This window comes from Bufo gargarizans, chromosome 10 (genome assembly GCF_014858855.1).
Source record: "Bufo gargarizans isolate SCDJY-AF-19 chromosome 10, ASM1485885v1, whole genome shotgun sequence".
NCBI lineage: Eukaryota > Metazoa > Chordata > Amphibia > Anura > Bufonidae > Bufo > Bufo gargarizans.
Genome location: NC_058089.1, coordinates 128,687,926 through 128,705,369, shown reverse-complemented (window position 1 = coordinate 128,705,369; position 17,444 = coordinate 128,687,926). Strand labels below are relative to the sequence as shown.

Here is a 17,444-nt window from a genome sequence, read left to right as displayed (position 1 = left end):
ATCCTATCCTGTGTGATACTGTCTGCTGAGCTGTGTATCTAATCCTATCCTGTGTGATACTGTCTGCTGAGCTGTGTATCTAATCCCATCCTGTGTGATACTGTCTGCTGAGCTGTGTATCTAATCCCATCCTGTGTGATACTGTCTGCTGAGCTGTGTATCTAATCCTATCCTGTGTGATACTGTCTGCTGAGCTGTGTATCTAATCCTATCCTGTGTGATACAGTCTGCTGAGCTGTGTATCTAATCCTGTCCTGTGTGATACTGCCTGCTGAGCTGTGTATCTAATCCTATCCTGTGTGATACTGTCTGCTGAGCTGTGTATCTAATCCTCTCCTGTGTGATACTGTCTGCTGAGCTGTGTATCTAATCCTCTCCTGTGTGATACTGCCTGCTGAGCTGTGTATCTAATCCTATCCTGTGTGATACTGTCTGCTGAGCTGTGTATCTAATCCTATCCTGTGTGATACTGTCTGCTGAGCTGTGTATCTAATCCTATCCTGTGTGATACTGTCTGCTGAGCTGTGTATCTAATCCCATCCTGTGTGATACTGTCTGCTGAGCTGTGTATCTAATCCCATCCTGTGTGATACTGTCTGCTGAGCTGTGTATCTAATCCTCTCCTGTGTGATACTGACTGCTGAGCTGTGTATCTAATCCCGTCCTGTGTGATACTGTCTGCTGAGCTGTGTATCTAATCCTATCCTGTGTGATACTGTCTGCTGAGCTGTGTATCTAATCCTGTCCTGTGTGATACTGTCTGCTGAGCTGTGTATCTAATCCTGTCCTGTGTGATACTGTCTGCTGAGCTGTGTATCTAATCCTATCCTGTGTGATACTGTCTGCTGAGCGGTGTATCTAATCCCATCCTGTGTGATACTGTCTGCTGAGCTGTGTATCTAATCCTATCCTGTGTGATACTGTCTGCTGAGCCGTGTATCTAATCCTATCCTGTGTGATACTGCCTGCTGAGCTGTGTATCTAATCCTATCCTGTGTGATACTGTCTGCTGAGCTTTGTATCTAATCCTATCCTGTGTGATACTGTCTGCTGAGCTGTGTATCTAATCCTCCCCTGTGTGATACTGTCTGCTGAGCTGTGTATCTAATCCTATCCTGTGTGATACTGTCTGCTGAGCTGTGTATCTAATCCTATCCTGTGTGATACTGTCTGCTGAGCTGTGTATCTAATCCTATCCTGTGTGATACTGTCTGCTGAGCTGTGTATCTAATCCTATCCTGTGTGATACCGCCTGCTGAGCTGTGTATCTAATCCTATCCTGTGTGATACTGTCTGCTGAGCTGTGTATCTAATCCTATCCTGTGTGATACAGTCTGCTGAGCTGTGTATCTAATCCTATCCTGTGTGATACTGTCTGCTGAGCTGTGTATCTAATCCTATCCTGTGTGATACTGTCTGCTGAGCTGTGTATCTAATCCTATCCTGTGTGATACTGTCTGCTGAGCTGTGTATCTAATCCTATCCTGTGTGATACCGCCTGCTGAGCTGTGTATCTAATCCTATCCTGTGTGATACTGTCTGCTGAGCTGTGTATCTAATCCTATCCTGTGTGATACAGTCTGCTGAGCTGTGTATCTAATCCTGTCCTGTGTGATACTGTCTGCTGAGCTGTGTATCTAATCCTCTCCTGTGTGATACTGTCTGCTGAGCTGTGTATCTAATCCTCTCCTGTGTGATACTGCCTGCTGAGCTGTGTATCTAATCCTATCAGGAGGAGGCCGGGACCAGCAGCTGCCGTCGCCCTCCGTATGTCGCAGACGCCCTCACGTCCCCCCACAGATGTGCCCTGAAGCACCGCCCTCACTTACCCCTTTTTCCCCCGTCACATGAGCAGCACCCAGTTGCATCAGCCGGCAGCCTCGTTATCGCTGACTGCCATCCCTCTCATCCAATAGGAACGCACAGCCAGTACCTGTTATCCAATCAGAGGAATGCAGGGGCGGAGATTCTCTCTACTGTCAGCGCTTTCTGCTTGTCCGATCTGAGACAACGTGTGAAGCCGGAGAAACGAGCGCAGATCCCGGGAACAGCCCGCAGTGCAGGAGCGGTCACCAGCCAGGAGCCAAGGTGATACAGGCCGGGTATCTATGGTTACCCCGGATATAGAGGTGTATGGGGGTAACAGTCTGGCATCTATAGAGCCCCCCCCCCCCCCACACACACATTAGAGTAATTACCCCAGATATAGAGGTGTATGGGGATAACAGCCTGGTATCTATAGAGACCCCCCCCCCCCCCCACAGAGGAGGGTAATTACCCCATAGAGGTGTATGGGGGTAACAGCCTGGTATCTATAGAGACCCCCCCAGAGGAGGGTATTTACCCCAGATATACAGGTGTATGGGTGTAACAGCCTGGTATCTATACCCCCCCTCAGGAGGGTAATTACCCCAGATATAGAGGTGTATGGGGGTAACAGCCTGGTATCTATAGAGACCCCCCCCCCCCACCCAGAGGAGGGTAATTACCCCACATATAGTTGTGTATGGGGGTAACAGCCTGGTATCTATACCCCCCCCCCCAGGAGGGTAATTACCCCAGATATAGAGGTGTATGGGGGTAACAGCCTGGTATCTATAGAGACCCCCCCCCCCCACCCAGAGGAGGGTAACTACCCCACATATAGTTGTGTATGGGGGTAACAGCCTGGTATCTATACCCCCCCCCCCCAGGAGGGTAATTACCCCAGATATAGAGGTGTATGGGGGTAACAGCCTGCTATCTATAGAGACCCCCCCAGAGGAGGGTAAGTTCATTGCCATTATTGCTCTCTGAGGTGGTCTTCATTTCTCGGGGGTCCCGGCTGTCTGAGGGTCTCCTGTGAGGTTAGAGCCATCATTTTGACACGCGGTGTTCTTCTTTGCAGTTTGCCGTTACCATGACGACTTCGCTGACCGCCGCTGAGATCCGACAGAAGTTTATCGACTTCTTCAAGGAGAATGGCCACACGTACGTCCACTCCTCCGCCACCGTCCCCCTGGATGACCCCACCCTGCTGTTCGCCAACGCAGGCATGAACCAGGTGCGTCCAGTGGGAGGTCCAAGGGCGCCCCCACCTGTGTGAGAGGTCTGAGGTACTGCTGGAATCTCAGGAGTACGGGGGCCCCTCACCAACATTTACCATACTGTGATGTCCATCAGTGAATGGAGTGATGATTCCGACCCCTCACAAAGCGGATAGTGTGTGTGTGTGTGGGGGGGGGGTCATGCTCCTCCCCCTTCTCATCAGCTAAGTGTGTGCCCCTCCTGGCCGTAGATGTTTGGGGATCTAAAGGGGGGCTTTGCAGACAGAGTTTTGTCCAGACAATCCTCTGTAACAAACCTTCAGCTGTGAGAAGTATAAAATCGGGATGGGTGTTGTAGCATCTAGATGTAAACAAGAAGATTCTCTTTCACTGACAGCAAGCGGACATCTTAATAGCCAGGGAAACGTGAAGTGTATGAGGTTCCCAGGGTTTCCTGATTTAATCAGCAGGCGGGCGAGAGAGCTGTGCGGCGGGCGGACGGGCGAGAGAGCTGTGCGATGGGCGAGAGAGCTGTGCGGCGGGGGCGGGCGTGAGTGCTGAGCGGCGGGCGGACGGGCGTGAGTGCTGTGCTGTGCGGCGGGCGTGAGTGCTGTGCTGTGCGGCGGGCGTGAGTGCTGTGCTGTGCGGCGGGCGTGAGTGCTGTGCTGTGCGGCGGGCGTGAGTGCTGTGCTGTGCGGCGGGCGTGAGTGCTGTGCTGTGCGGCGGGCGTGAGTGCTGTGCTGTGCGGCGGGCGTGAGTGCTGTGCTGTGCGGCGGGCGTGAGTGCTGTGCTGTGCGGCGGGCGTGAGTGCTGTGCTGTGCGGCGGGCGTGAGTGCTGTGCTGTGCGGCGGGCGTGAGTGCTGTGCTGTGCGGCGGGCGTGAGTGCTGTGCTGTGCGGCGGGCGTGAGTGCTGTGCTGTGCGGAGGGCGTGAGTGCTGTGCTGTGCGGCGGGCGTGAGTGCTGTGCTGTGCGGCGGGCGTGAGTGCTGTGCTGTGCGGCGGGCGTGAGTGCTGTGCTGTGCGGCGGGCGTGAGTGCTGTGCTGCGCGGCGGGCGTGAGTGCTGTGCTGCGCGGCGGGCGTGAGTGCTGTGCTGCGCGGCGGGCGTGAGTGCTGTGCTGCGCGGCGGGCGTGAGTGCTGTGCTGCGCGGCGGGCGTGAGTGCTGTGCTGCGCGGCGGGCGTGAGTGCTGTGCTGCGCGGCGGGCGTGAGTGCTGCGCTGCGCGGCGGGCGTGAGTGCTGCGCTGCGCGGCGGGCGTGAGTGCTGCGCTGCGCGGCGGGCGTGAGTGCTGCGCTGCGCGGCGGGCGTGAGTGCTGCGCTGCGCGGCGGGCGTGAGTGCTGCGCTGCGCGGCGGGCGTGAGTGCTGCGCTGCGCGGCGGGCGTGAGTGCTGCGCGGCGGGCGTGAGTGCTGTGCGGCGCGGCGGGCGTGAGTGCTGTGCGGCGCGGCGGGCGTGAGTGCTGTGCGGCGGGCGTGAGTGCTGTGCGGCGCGGCGGGCGTGAGTGCTGTGCTGCGCGGCGGCCGTGAGTGCTGTGCTGCGCGGCGGCCGTGAGTGCTGTGCTGTGCGGCGGGCGGCCGTGAGTGCTGTGCTGTGCGGCGGGCGGCCGTGAGTGCTGTGCTGTGCGGCGGGCGGCCGTGAGTGCTGTGCTGTGCGGGCGGGCGGCCGTGAGAGGGCTGCGGCGGGCGGGCGGGCGGCCGTGAGAGGGCTGCGGCGGGCGGGCGGGCGGCCGTGAGAGGGCTGCGGCGGGCGGGCGGCCGTGAGAGGGCTGCGGCGGGCGGGCGTGAGAGGGCTGCAGGGGGCTCTTATTACTCAGCATTTTGTATGGAGAGCTGACGGGGATGGTGCCGCCCGTCCCCCACGTGTCAGCAGATTAGTCAGTCCGTTCTGTGCGCTGTCATTACAGATGTATCAGCAGCTTTAGCCCCCCACCTGATGAGACCCCTGCAGCTCAGCGGGGCCCCGGGTCAGATCAGCCTTGTGGCCCCACATGAGGGCTTCAATGCTGACGGCAGCCACTTTCCACATGGCAGGATTCGTTGCATTCTGAGTAGTTTTTAGACCTGGTGTAGTCGGTGGGTGGCGGCCGGCGGTGTACTTACTGGTGGCACAGGATGTGGCGTTGTCACGTGGCCGCCGGCTGAGTGCAGCCCTAGTAAACGCCCTGCGATCACTTGTGGGGGTCGCGGTATTCGATGCAGCTTTCTGGATAGAACTCTGATTAATGCGTGTCTGCTGAGAATGATGAGTTTTGCGGATGATGAGGGTTATGTTCCACACTAACCTCCTGCTCTTCCTTTTCTTCAGTTTAAGCCGATCTTTCTGAACACCATTGACCCTTCCCACCCTATGGCCAGGCTGGTCCGAGCCGCCAACACCCAGAAGTGTATCCGTGCTGGCGGGAAGCACAACGACCTGGATGACGTGGGGAAGGACGTCTATCATCACACCTTCTTTGAGATGCTGGGCTCCTGGTCCTTTGGGGACTACTTCAAGGTGAGGCCTCACGGTCAGTGCTGCTATGGTGGTGATGGTATTCCTGGGGGGGATATTAACCCTGGTCTGCCCCCTGCAGGAGCTGGCGTGTAAACTGGCCCTGGACCTTCTGACCAAGGAATTTGGCATAGACATTGAGCGCCTGTACGTCACCTACTTTGGTGGTCACGAGGCGGCAGGTTTGGAACCGGACCTGGAATGTAAGCAGATTTGGCTCAACCTGGGGTAAGATGGGGGTCTCCTGGGGTGGGGTCCTTACAGGACCGGAGGGGATCTACGGCGCAACGCTGACTCCTCGTTCTCTCCAGGCTTCCAGAGAGCCGCATATTACCAGGCAGCATGAAGGACAACTTCTGGGAGATGGGGGACACGGGCCCCTGTGGACCCTGCAGCGAGATGCACTTTGACCGAATTGGGGGCCGCGATGCCGCTCACTTGGTCAATATGGACGACCCCAACGTGCTGGAGATCTGGAACCTGGTGTTCATTCAGTTTAACAGGTAGGGAGCGGAGAGGTCACCCATGAAGTAGAGTTCATACGTTTAAAGGGCCGGCCCAGTCAGCCACATAATCGGATTGTGTTCCAACACATCTGAAGGGCGTAATTCCTGTGCAGAGCAATGTGTTTCCATGGTTACAGACATCAAATGCGCTGTCCGTCTTGGACTGTAACGCTGGCTGTTCTGTTGTAGGGAAAGTGACGGCAGCTTAAAACCATTGCCCAAGAAAAGTATTGACACCGGGATGGGTCTGGAGCGGCTGGTGTCCGTGCTGCAGAGCAAGATGTCCAACTACGACACCGACCTCTTCGTTCCATACTTTGATGCCATCCAGAAGGTACGGGAGGCACGGAGATGTGCTGAGGCTTTATACTCTGCGGCGTTCATCAGCACTGCAGATTATAACGAGGCCAGCGGGGGTTGGGAGGACGTGAAGCTGCACTGCCGCGCTCCATATTAGGGCTCTTTCACACGAGCGGATCCCGTGCGGGTAATCCGCTGCGTGATAGAGAGCCAAGCCCCGTTCCGGACAGCAGAGGCACGGAGCAGTAACATGACTGAGAACGCTCCGTGCCTCTCTGATCTGAGATAAAGTTGTCACTGTGATTTTTGTAGTAAAAATGTCAGAGAGGCACGGAGCGCTATCAGTCATGTTACTGCTCCGTGCATCTGCTGTCCGGAACGGGGCTTGGCTCTCTATCACGCAGCAGATTACCCGCACGGGATCCGCTCGTGTGAAAGAGCCCTTACAGTCAACATATAGGGGATGCTGGGTAAATGAACTGATCCCAAGTCACAGCATGTCTTATACTCCAGAGCAGCATTCACATGCCTGCAGGCGTCAGAGCTGAAGCCTTCCAGCAGTATCCCCTGCTTGTTCAGTGTCTGCGCACAGCATGCTGGCTGTCCTGATTGGTTTATGTAGCGGCTGGTTCTGTAAAGTGTCTTTTGTCACAGGGCACCGGAGCAAGGCCATATTCTGGCAAGGTGGGTGCAGAGGATGAAGATGGCGTAGACATGGCATACAGAGTGCTCGCAGATCACGCCAGGACCATCACAGTTGCCCTTGCTGATGGTGGGAGACCGGACAATACTGGCCGTGGGTAAGTCTTGTAGGGAAGGGTTGGTGTTTCTGGCGTGGGAGTTGTCTCCTCATCTCTCTCGTACTTGGTTGTAGATATGTTTTACGCCGAATCCTGCGCCGCGCTGTGAGATACTCTCACGAGAAACTTGGTGCATCCAAAGGCTTCTTCGCCAGCCTGGTTGATGTTGTCGTCCAATCGCTGGTAAATGTCGCTCATTGTGTCCTCCCTGCATCATGTCATCTGCTGCCTGCAATGTCGTTGTCTTCTGTCCATGCAGGGGGACGCTTTCCCCGAGCTTAAGAAGGACCCTGACATGGTAAAGGACATCATTAACGAGGAGGAGATTCAGTTCCTGAAAACTCTCAACAGGGGGCGCCGCATCCTGGACCGGAAGATACAGAGCCTGGGGGAGAGCAAGACCATCCCTGGTAAGAGAAGCCGCTCACTGCAGGGCCCTCCATGACAGACAGCTCTGAGGTCTAAGCCGAGTCTTGCTTCTCCCCTTTCCCCAGGTGACACAGCATGGTTGCTGTACGACACATATGGATTCCCTGTGGATCTGACCGGCCTGATTGCAGAGGAACGAGGCATGAAAGTGGATATGGAGAGCTTTGAAGAGGAGAGAAAGGCTGCCCAGGTAACACTTCACACTGTTCATCAGGTCGTTCGGGCCTGCTCCACCCATCATCCACCTCTCTGCCTCCCTCGACTGCTGTTGATTTATGTTGGACTCTAGTAGATGGACCAATAATGGAGCAGCAGAATATTCACTGCATCCTGTGTTGGAGAGTAGTCCTCATCCTCTACCCTGTGTCCTATTACAGCTCAAGTCTCAGGGGAAGGGGGCAGGTGACGAGGACCTGTTGATGTTGGATATTTACGCCATTGAAGAGCTGCGCACCCGGGGTCTGGAGCCGACAGATGATTCCACAAAGTACAACTACACGTCAAGTCCAGATGGTGTCTACGGTAAGACGAGGTGGTGCTCGGTGTATGTCATGGGGCAAATATAACCAACGATTCCTCGTGCATTGTCACATTCTGCTGCTCTGCAGTGTTTAATGGAGTGGAGGCCACTTTGAGGGCCATTCGGCGGGAGAAGACTTTTGTGGATGAGGTCAACACAGGGCAGGAGTGCGGTCTGGTCCTAGATAAGACCTGCTTCTATGCAGAACAAGGAGGACAGACGTACGATGAGGGATACATGGTCCGGGAGGATGACAGCAGTGAGGACGTGAGTATGGGCGATGGAAACGCCGGCTGGGGAGGGATCACTTTCTAGGTCACTGCTATTTAGGAATGTCAAATAGTGAGACTTGTGATGGGTGTGAGGTTCGGCTCGAGGCGTCATTGAGTGATAGTGTCTTTCCTTTGTAGAAAACAGAGTTCAGTGTAAGGAACACACAGGTCCGGGGCGGTTACGTCCTACACGTGGGGACTGTGTACGGCAGCCTAAAGGTCGGTGACCGCGTACATCTCTACGTCGATGAGGTGAGTTCACGGTTCTTCTCCGTTTACTAGAGGAAATGCCGGGATCGGCCTTCTTGTAATAAACGTGTCTTCACATTGTAGGCAAGGCGACGTCCAGTTATGAGCAACCACACAGCCACCCACATCCTGAACTTTGCTCTGCGCTCGGTCCTCGGGGAGGCGGATCAGCGGGGGTCTCTGGTTGCTCCTGACAGGTTGAGGTTTGATTTCACAGCAAAAGGAGCCATGAGCACAAATGAAATCCGCAGAACAGAGGAGATCGCAAACCAGCTGATCCAGGAGAAGAAGGTGAATGAGACATCACTGACCCTAGCCCCCCGACAGGAACCCCTCTAATTATCATCTGTTTAGTGACAAAGGTCTATATATCTTTGCCCAGACCGTCTATGCCTTGGACTGTCCCTTGGCAGCTGCTAAAGCAATTCAGGGGCTACGTGCGGTGTTTGATGAGACCTACCCGGACCCTGTACGTGTGGTGTCTGTAGGGATCCCTGTAGAGGATCTGCTGGCTGATCCCTCTGGCCCCGCAGGCTCTGTGACGTCGGTGGAGTTCTGTGGTGGAACGTAAGTGATTGGTCACTGGCCTACCACATGTAGACTTCTGGTGCAGAGGTCCCTGACATTGACTTCTCTTTCCAGGCACCTGCAGAACTCTGGCCATGCTGGACAGTTGGTTATTGTCACAGAAGAAGCCATTGCAAAGGGAATCCGGAGAATTGTGGCCCTCACCGGGGTGGAAGCGCAGAAGGTGAGTTGTATCTGCCTCTGCCCTGTTGAGCAACTCAATGGCGGCTCAGATAATGACTTTCTTACCTGTTGCTGCAGGCTGTGAGGAGGCAGGAGACCCTGAAAGCTGCACTCGCTCAACTGGAAGCCAAAGTGAAGCAGCAGACTACCCCCAACAAGGATGTTCAGAAGGACATTGCTGACCTCAGCGAGGTATGACCACAACATGGTGCCCCCTGCTCTTCGCTCTCTCTGCCTCTCTGACCTCCTTGTCGTGTCCTCAGACCCTGGCTACAGCAGTCATCTCTCAGTGGCAGAAGGACGAGCTCCGAGAACTGCTGAAATCGCTTAAGAAGACTATGGATGATCTAGACCGCTCCAGCAAAGCTGATATCCAGAAGCGGGTGAGTGTGACCAGAACCTACTGTGACCATGATGGCTGCAATGTGCGTTTTTACTTCAAGTTTCTGTTCCTGTTCAGGTCCTGGAAAAGACAAAACAGCTGATAGCAGAAAACCCGAACCAACCCCTCCTGGTCCTAGAGATGGAAGAGGGGGCATCTGCCAAGGTCCGTTCATATTGCTCTCACAACCTTCTCCGGTCCTGCTCACCACCTTCCATCACTCTTCTAGTCTCTCTTCTCCTTTTCTCAGGCTCTGAATGAATCTCTGAAACTGCTCAAGTCTCAGTCTCCGAACACCTCGGCCATAATCTTTGCTGTGGACAACGAGGCTGGAAAAATCACCTGCCTGTGCCAAGTGCCCCAGGTAAACAAGACGGGCAGCCCTTTATGGGACCAGTCTGAGGTTCTCGGTCAGCTTGAGTGCCTGACTGATCTTCTCTTCCACAGGAGGCCGCAGACAAAGGCCTGAAAGCCAACGAGTGGGTGCAGCAAGTGACTGACCTGATGGACGGTAAGGGAGGAGGGAAGGACACGTCGGCACAGGCCACTGGCAGGAACCTGAGTTGCCTTCCTGACGTGCTGAGACTGGCCGAGGACTTCGCCAAACTCAAGTTCGATTCCTTGAAGAACTAAAAGGGAGAAGTCATTGTGACAACACTGGAGAGAATGCTCCTTCCGTCCAGTGCTTGTGGGACAGTTTATCCACCTGGCATGGAAAGGGTTTATGTGGTGGCACTGGCCCCTGTGGACATGTTTCATCCTGTAGTTTCAACCCCCTCCCCCTCAGTATTAGTGCATCGCTCATTCATTGGCCTTGCATGGGACGTAGCTGCTCACATTCCCTTACAGCTGGAAAGGGATTAGCCAGGAAAGGGTTAAGAATGTAGCCTCCTGTTAATAACCTGTGTCCTGCCCTCTGGTATTGGGGGCCCGACGTGTTCACCGCCTTGTATGTAGAGCGAGACTTACATGTCTGACCTTAAATAATAAAAAAAATAACTGACGCAAAGTGTTGGGGTCTATGTACACGCCATAGAAGGGCTCTGCCCAAAGTGCAGGTCACTGGGGCCCCACATGTCCAGAACCAGCAGCAATAATGGGACCCTGGATTACAGGTCACTGGGGCCCCACATGTCCAGAACCAGCAGCAATAATGGGACCCTGGATTACAGGTCACTGGGGCCCCACATGTCCAGAACTAGCAGCAATAATGGGACCCTGGATTACAGGTCACTGGGGCCCCACATGTCCAGAACCAGCAGCAATAATGGGACCCTGGATTACAGGTCACTGGGGCCCCACATGTCCAGAACCAGCAGCAATAATGGCACCCTGGATTACAGGTCACTGGGGCCCCACATGTCCAGAACCAGCAGCAATAATGGCACCCTGGATTACAGGTCACTGGGGCCCCACATGTCTGAAGTATAAGAAAATAATGTACAGCCATTACTGGAGCAGCCGGAGACCTGAACAACATTTAACACTTAGGCCTCTTTCACACAGGCGTCCCGGATTGTGTGTCCATTGCGGGAAAACCCGCGTGACGCCTTTTCAGTCGATTTTGACTGCAATTGCGTTGTTCAGTTTTTATTGCGTGGGTGCAATGCGTTTTGCACGCGTGCGATAAAAAACTGAATGTGGTACCCAGACCCGAACCTGGACTTCTTCACTGAAGTTCGGTGTTTTGTATATTTTATTATTTTCCCTTATTACATGGTTATAAAGGAAAATAATATCATTCTTAATACAGAATGCTTACTAAAATGTGCCTTGAGGGGTTAAAAAAATAAAAATGAACTCTCCTCATCCTCTTGAGCGCGCAGCCGGCAGCCTCTTCTTTCAGGACCTGCAAAAAGGACCTTTGATGTAAAGATCCTTCTATCTTTATTCAGCAGGACCTGCGCTGATGTCACCTGAGCGCGATTACGTCATCAAAGGTCCTTTTGCAGGTCCTGAAAGAAGACTATGCCGGCTGCGCGATCAAGTGGATGAGGTGACCATGTTATAAGGGAGAATAATGCTGTGAATTTACTTTAATTGGGTCCGGGGTTGCTCATCCCTATCATCTCCTAGCAACCATGCGTGAAAATTGCACCGCATCCGCACTTGCTGCATGAAAAACACAGAATATAGAACCTGCGGTTTTCACTTAACGCACAAGTGATGCGTGAAAATCACCGCTCATCCGCACAGCCCCATTGAAGTTAATGAGTCAGGATTCAGTGCGGGTGCAATGCGTTCACCTCACGCGGAAAACTCGCCCGTGTGAAAGCGGCCTTAGAGTACTGGAGGATTTTGCGTTTTCATTTTTCTTCCTTGAGCCATAAGTTATTTCTCCGTTCACATGGACAATATGAGGGCTTATTTTCTGTGGGACGAGTTGTACTTTCTAATGCAACCATTTAATATGGCATACCATAAAAAAATTCCAAATGGAGGGGGGGAGAGAGAGAAACGCAATTCCTCCACTGGTTTGAGTTTTGTCCCTGCAGCTTACCCTTTTGCGGCAAAACTGACCCATGCCCTTCATTCCCTGGGTCAGTACGATTACAATGATACCAAATATGTATAGGTTTTTATGTCTAAATAGTGTAAAAATACATTTAAATTGTAAAAACTCTTTTTTTTTTTTACATCACCATATTCTGACCCCCATATAGTTATGTCTACTGAGCTGTGGGGGCTCATTTTGTGCGGGACAACCTAGTTTTTTATTGATATCAGTTTGGAGAGTGTTTGACTCTTTTTTTTATCTCGTTTTATTACATTTTTTGGGTAAGAAGAAATAAAATGGCCAATTGGCCATTTTGACCCTTCTTGTATTTTAATAGTATGGGAGTTTTCGGACATGGTGATACCCATGATGATTATATTTTTTTATTCTATGGAGGGGGGTGATTTAAACTTAAATTTTTTTACTTATGGTTTTGAAGCTCATATTTGAGCCTACAAAACCTTTTTTTTTTTATCTTCATGGGTTTTAGACCCATGCGGAGAGGAGAATTGCTCATTTCTAATGTTGGCCTGAAATAAGAATTGCAGCTTCAATACCCTGGGTCTCTTCAGATAGACCCAGTGTATTAAAACCAAATACCAGCATCCTGATTGGCCGCAGAGGATGCCGTTAAGAAGCGCGAGCTTCTGGGTTTTTCATCCTTTAGAGCAGGGATGATCAACCTGCGGCCCTCCAGCTGTTGAAGAACTACAACTCCCACAATACCCTGCTGTAGGCTGCCTGAGAATGCTGGGAGTTGTAGTTTTGCAACAGCTGGAGGGCAGCAGGTTGAGCATCTCTGCTTTAGAGGCTGTGATCACACTTGATAACGGCATGTAAAGGTTTTAATGACTGTGATGGCCATGTTTGCGCTTCCCTCCAGCGCCATACATGTATGGTGCTGGTACCGAAGGGGTTAACAAATGAACTGCAAGTATCAGCCATCAGGATGCCAATGTAAGGCAGTGTTTGGTCCTTCAGTGAGTGGAGCCTCCACAGAGATGAGGGAAAGATCTGCAACTGGTTTTGGCTTAAAAGCACTGCCTGTGTGAATAAGGGCTCATGCCCATGACTGCGGTTTTGCTCTGCATGCATTTGGCCCGGAGCACAAAACACCCAACAGCATGAGCCCTAAGCCAGCAGCGTGTAAACCCTCCCTTGGGCCAGAAACTGCAACTCTTAACACTCATCCCAGACCCATTCTGGCCGTGTCCCCCCTTCGATCTCGCTGGTTTCTTGCGGCCGCTCTGTCCCCCCTCCCCTCAGTCTCGCTGGTTTCTCGCGGCCGCTCTGTCCCCTCTCCCTCAGTCTCGTTGGTTTTTTGCGGCCGCTCTGTCCTCCCCTCTTCTCAGTCTCGCTGGTTGCTCGCGGCCGCTCTGTCCCCCCTCCCTCAGTCTCGTTGGTTGTCGGAGGCCCAGACGTCTCACGCTGTGCAGTAGCAGTCATGCCTGGTGACAGCCGCCGTGTCCGGGGCCCGGAGGAATCTCAGAGCCCGTTATTGTACGCCGTCTCCGAGCAGCCCCAGGCGGAGAGGACGGGTCGTGGCGCCGGGGAGCCTCGGGCGGTGTTTGTGCGGGCCGGGCTCCTCAGTCAAGCTGCGGGATCCGCTTATGTGGAGGCTGGGGGCACGAAGGTGCTGTGCGCGGTGTCCGGGCCCCGGGAGTGGGGCGGCGGGGGCAGAGAGAGCCGGGGCCGCCTGGTGTGTGACCTGCGCTGGGCCCCGTTCTCCCGGGCCGGGCCCTGGTCGTCATCGTCGTCCTCCTCCTCCCCCCGTCAGGCCGGTCTGCTGCTGCAGGAGAGCCTGGAGGCAGCGGTGCGACTGGAGCGGTACCCCCGGGCGGAGCTGGCGGTGTGGGCGCTGGTGCTGGAGGACCGGGGCTCCGCCGTGCCCGCCGCCGTCTCCTGCGCCTCCCTGGCCCTGGCGGACGCCGGAGTGGAGATGTACGACCTGGCGGTGGGCGCGGGGCTGAGCCGGGGCCCCGGGGAGCTGCTGCTGCTGGATCCGGACGACGCCGAGGAGAAGGCGGGGGCCACCATGTATCTCACCCTGCTGCCGACCCTCAACCAGGTGAGCTGAGGGGCTGCTACAGTGTGTCAGGGCAACAGAACCTCAGCGGTGAGAAGTGTTCCCGATCACTGACTGTATATCGGGGTCCTCTCTGCGGTGGGGTCGTCGGGGGCTCCTGTTTGTCGGGGGCTCCTGTTTATCGGGGTCGTCGGGGGCTCCTGTATATCTGGGGTCCTCTCTGCGGTGGGGTCGTCGGGGGCTCCTGTATATCTGGGGTCCTCTCTGCGGTGGGGTCGTCGGGGGCTCCTGTTTATCGGGGTCGTCGGGGGCTCCTGTTTATCGGGGTCGTCGGGGGCTCCTGTATATCGGGGTCGTCGGGGGCTCCTGTATATCGGGGTCGTCGGGGGCTCCTGTATATCGGGGTCGTCGGGGGCTCCTGTATATCGGGGTCGTCGGGGGCTCCTGTATATCGGGGTCCTCTCTGCGGTGGGGTCGTCGGGGGGGCTCCTGTATATTGGGGTCCTCTCTGCGGTGGGGTCGTCGGGGGCTCCTGTATATCTGGGGTCCTCTCTGCGGTGGGGTCGTCGGGGGCTCCTGTATATCTGGGGTCCTCTCTGCGGTGGGGTCGTCGGGGGCTCCTGTATATCTGGGGTCCTCTCTGCGGTGGGGTCGTCGGGGGCTCCTGTTTATCGGGGTCGTCGGGGGCTCCTGTTTATCGGGGTCGTCGGGGGCTCCTGTATATCGGGGTCGTCGGGGGCTCCTGTATATCGGGGTCGTCGGGGGCTCCTGTATATCGGGGTCCTCTCTGCGGTGGGGTCGTCGGGGGCTCCTGTATATCGGGGTCCTCTCTGCGGTGGGGTCGTCGGGGGCTCCTGTATATCGGGGTCCTCTCTGCGGTGGGGTCGTCGAGGGGGCTCCTGTATATCGGGGTCCTCTCTGCGGTGGGGTCGTCGAGGGGGCTCCTGTATATCGGGGTCCTCTCTGCGGTGGGGTCGTCGAGGGGGCTCCTGTATATTGGGGTCCTCTCTCTGGTCGGGTTCCAGGGGCTGTATTTTAGGGGTGTTCTGTAGGGCGTGCCCCTCATGTGTCTCCTCTTGTCCAGGTCTCCGGCCTCCTGTGCAGCGGCGAGTGGGAGGGTGACAGCTCGGTGGCAGCCGTCCGGATGTGTATGGAGGGCTGTCAGCGGCTGTACCCGGTGCTGCAGCAGAGTCTCCTGAAGGCGACGAAGCGGAAGATCCCAGCCCCCGAGACCGCGTGACACCGGTGAAAGATTTAGGGACAATTCTTGTACATTCAGGACTCTGACCACACACATTCCGTGTAATGGAGGATTACTGGACACTGGTCCCTGGAGCTGCTAAGATCTCCTGGTTGTCACTGCCCCGCCCAATCACTGACCAGATGGTTTATTTTTTTTATTTTTGTAAGAATTGTAAATAAAAATTAGTTTGTGAACCCCAGGTCATGTGATTCCCCCTCCCCCCTCCCCTCTGTATTTATGCCACCACTGCCCCTCGTAGCCCAGCAGAGTGCGGGCAGCTGTAGTGGCTCCTGGTGCACCTCCCACTCACCCCTGCACAGTGGACAGTCCCTTGAAGCCACTATTTTGGTGCTTTTGCTCTGTGGTATTTATGGCTCCGCCTGGCAGCTGCTCCTTTGTGGCCGATGTGTAGTAAGCTGCTGAGGAGCACCAGGATTGACCAGTCAGCGGGGGTGTTCACTACGCCATCTTGTGGGAATGATATAAAATACAGCCTGGACTCTGCTGAGCAAAGCAGGGGGTCACATATTAATACAGCGTGACGGAGGACACGTGTGTGAATGAGGTCTTAACTGTCAGAGATGTTCCCCTGTTCTAGATCCTGCAATACACAACAGAGGTGCTGAGGAACAATCAACAGTTCTAGACTCGGCAGGGACTCGCGGGGTCTCCAGCAGGTGCTGTTTTCAGGATTTCCTTAGTACATGGTGCAATATAATTCCAGATCTCTCTGAGGGGATCCTGTGAGGTAATCTCATGTTTTGATCACTGCACAAGATCTCTACAGAACTCGCCTGTGTGAATACAGCGTTAGGACTGGAGTAAACTGTTCTAGACTTCAAGCGAAACCATTTGCTGTTCTTGGAGAGGCGGTGTACAGCAGTATCGGCTAATAGGTCTAGATTGTTTAGTGCTGAAGATCAAGTACTACAGTGGCAGGTACTGTGTTCTGGAGAGGCCGGGGCAAGACGGGCGCTGTGTTCTGGAGAGGCCGGGGCAAGACGGGCGCTGTGTCCTGGAGAGGCCGGGGCAAGGCGGGCGCTGTGTCCTGGAGAGGCCGGGGGAAGGCGGGCTCTGTGTTCTGGAGAGGCCGGGGGAAGGCGGGCTCTGTGTTCTGGAGATGTCGGGGGAAGGCGGGCGCTGTGTTCTGGAGAGGCCGGGGGAAGGCGGGCGCTGTGTTCTGGAGAGGCCGGGGGAAGGCGGGCGCTGTGTTCTGGAGAGGCCGGGGCAAGGCGGGCGCTGTGTTCTGGAGAGGCCGGGGGAAGGCGGGCGCTGTGTTCTGGAGAGGCCGGGGGAAGGCGGGCGCTGTGTTCTGGAGAGGCCGGGGGAAGGCGGGCGCTGTGTTCTGGAGAGGCCGGGGGAAGGCGGGCTCTGTGTTCTGGAGAGGCCGGGGGAAGGCGGGCTCTGTGTTCTGGAGATGTCGGGGGAAGGCGGGCGCTGTGTTCTGGAGAGGCCGGGGGAAGGCGGGCGCTGTGTTCTGGAGAGGCCGGGGGAAGGCGGGCGCTGTGTTCTGGAGAGGCCGGGGGAAGGCGGGCGCTGTGTTCTGGAGAGGCCGGGGCAAGGCGGGCGCTGTGTTCTGGAGAGGCCGGGGGAAGGCGGGCGCTGTGTTCTGGAGAGGCCGGGGGAAGGCGGGCGCTGTGTTCTGGAGAGGCCGGGGCAAGGCGGGCGCTGTGTTCTGGAGAGGCCGGGGGAAGGCGGGCGCTGTGTTCTGGAGAGGTCGGGTGTCCTCTGGTGGTCTGTTTAGGACAGGCATCTCAAACTGCGGCCCTCCAGCTGTTGCAAAACTACAACTCCCAGCATGCCCGGACAGCCTACAGGTATCAGCCAACAGCAGGGCATTGTGGGAGTTGTAGTTTTACAACAGCTGGAGGGCCGCAGTTTGAGATGCCTGGTTTAGGAGCACTGGAGCTCTGTTCTGGAGTACACAGCTGTTCTAGGTTGTCTTCTGGTAGTTGTAG

At 55.5% G+C, this 17,444-nt stretch overlaps 2 protein-coding genes across 3 annotated transcripts; both read left to right on the top strand.

Annotated features, from left to right (window-relative positions):
* The first annotated feature begins 1,961 nt into the window (after positions 1-1,961).
* AARS1 (alanyl-tRNA synthetase 1) lies at positions 1,962-10,724 on the top strand. 2 transcript variants are annotated; one of them, XM_044269696.1, is made up of 21 exons: positions 1,962-2,087; positions 2,894-3,043; positions 5,327-5,515; positions 5,595-5,740; positions 5,824-6,015; positions 6,208-6,352; positions 6,973-7,118; positions 7,193-7,301; positions 7,378-7,528; positions 7,613-7,737; positions 7,925-8,069; positions 8,156-8,334; positions 8,478-8,591; positions 8,673-8,879; positions 8,971-9,155; positions 9,231-9,339; positions 9,417-9,530; positions 9,602-9,721; positions 9,799-9,885; positions 9,971-10,084; positions 10,168-10,724. In XM_044269696.1, the coding sequence occupies exons 2-21, from the start codon at positions 2,900-2,902 to the stop codon at positions 10,351-10,353; spliced, it is 2,907 nt and encodes a 968-aa protein (XP_044125631.1). In that variant the 5' UTR covers positions 1,962-2,087; positions 2,894-2,899; the 3' UTR covers positions 10,354-10,724. The 2 variants fall into 2 exon arrangements, with proteins under 2 accessions (XP_044125631.1, XP_044125632.1); XM_044269697.1 differs by having other exon boundaries at positions 1,964-2,088; positions 2,888-3,043.
* A 2,887-nt stretch (positions 10,725-13,611) lies between these two features.
* EXOSC6 (exosome component 6) lies at positions 13,612-15,650 on the top strand. Its single transcript, XM_044270550.1, has 2 exons — positions 13,612-14,285; positions 15,328-15,650. Exons 1-2 carry the CDS (start codon positions 13,662-13,664, stop codon positions 15,481-15,483), a joined length of 780 nt encoding a protein of 259 aa, XP_044126485.1. The 5' UTR covers positions 13,612-13,661; the 3' UTR covers positions 15,484-15,650.
* The last annotated feature ends 1,794 nt before the right edge of the window (positions 15,651-17,444 follow it).

Excerpts from the sequence above, each read along its gene's own strand:
- EXOSC6 (XM_044270550.1), top strand. The coding sequence starts at position 13,662 with ATGCCTGGTGACAGCCGCCGTGTCCGGGGCCCGGAGGAATCTCAGAGC. Across the intron at positions 14,286-15,327 it reads TGCTGCCGACCCTCAACCAG|GTCTCCGGCCTCCTGTGCAG; the intron begins GTGAGCTGAGGG and ends CCTCTTGTCCAG.
- AARS1 (XM_044269696.1), top strand. The coding sequence starts at position 2,900 with ATGACGACTTCGCTGACCGCCGCTGAGATCCGACAGAAGTTTATCGAC. Across the intron at positions 9,340-9,416 it reads CCGGGGTGGAAGCGCAGAAG|GCTGTGAGGAGGCAGGAGAC; the intron begins GTGAGTTGTATC and ends CTGTTGCTGCAG. Across the intron at positions 9,531-9,601 it reads ACATTGCTGACCTCAGCGAG|ACCCTGGCTACAGCAGTCAT; the intron begins GTATGACCACAA and ends TCGTGTCCTCAG.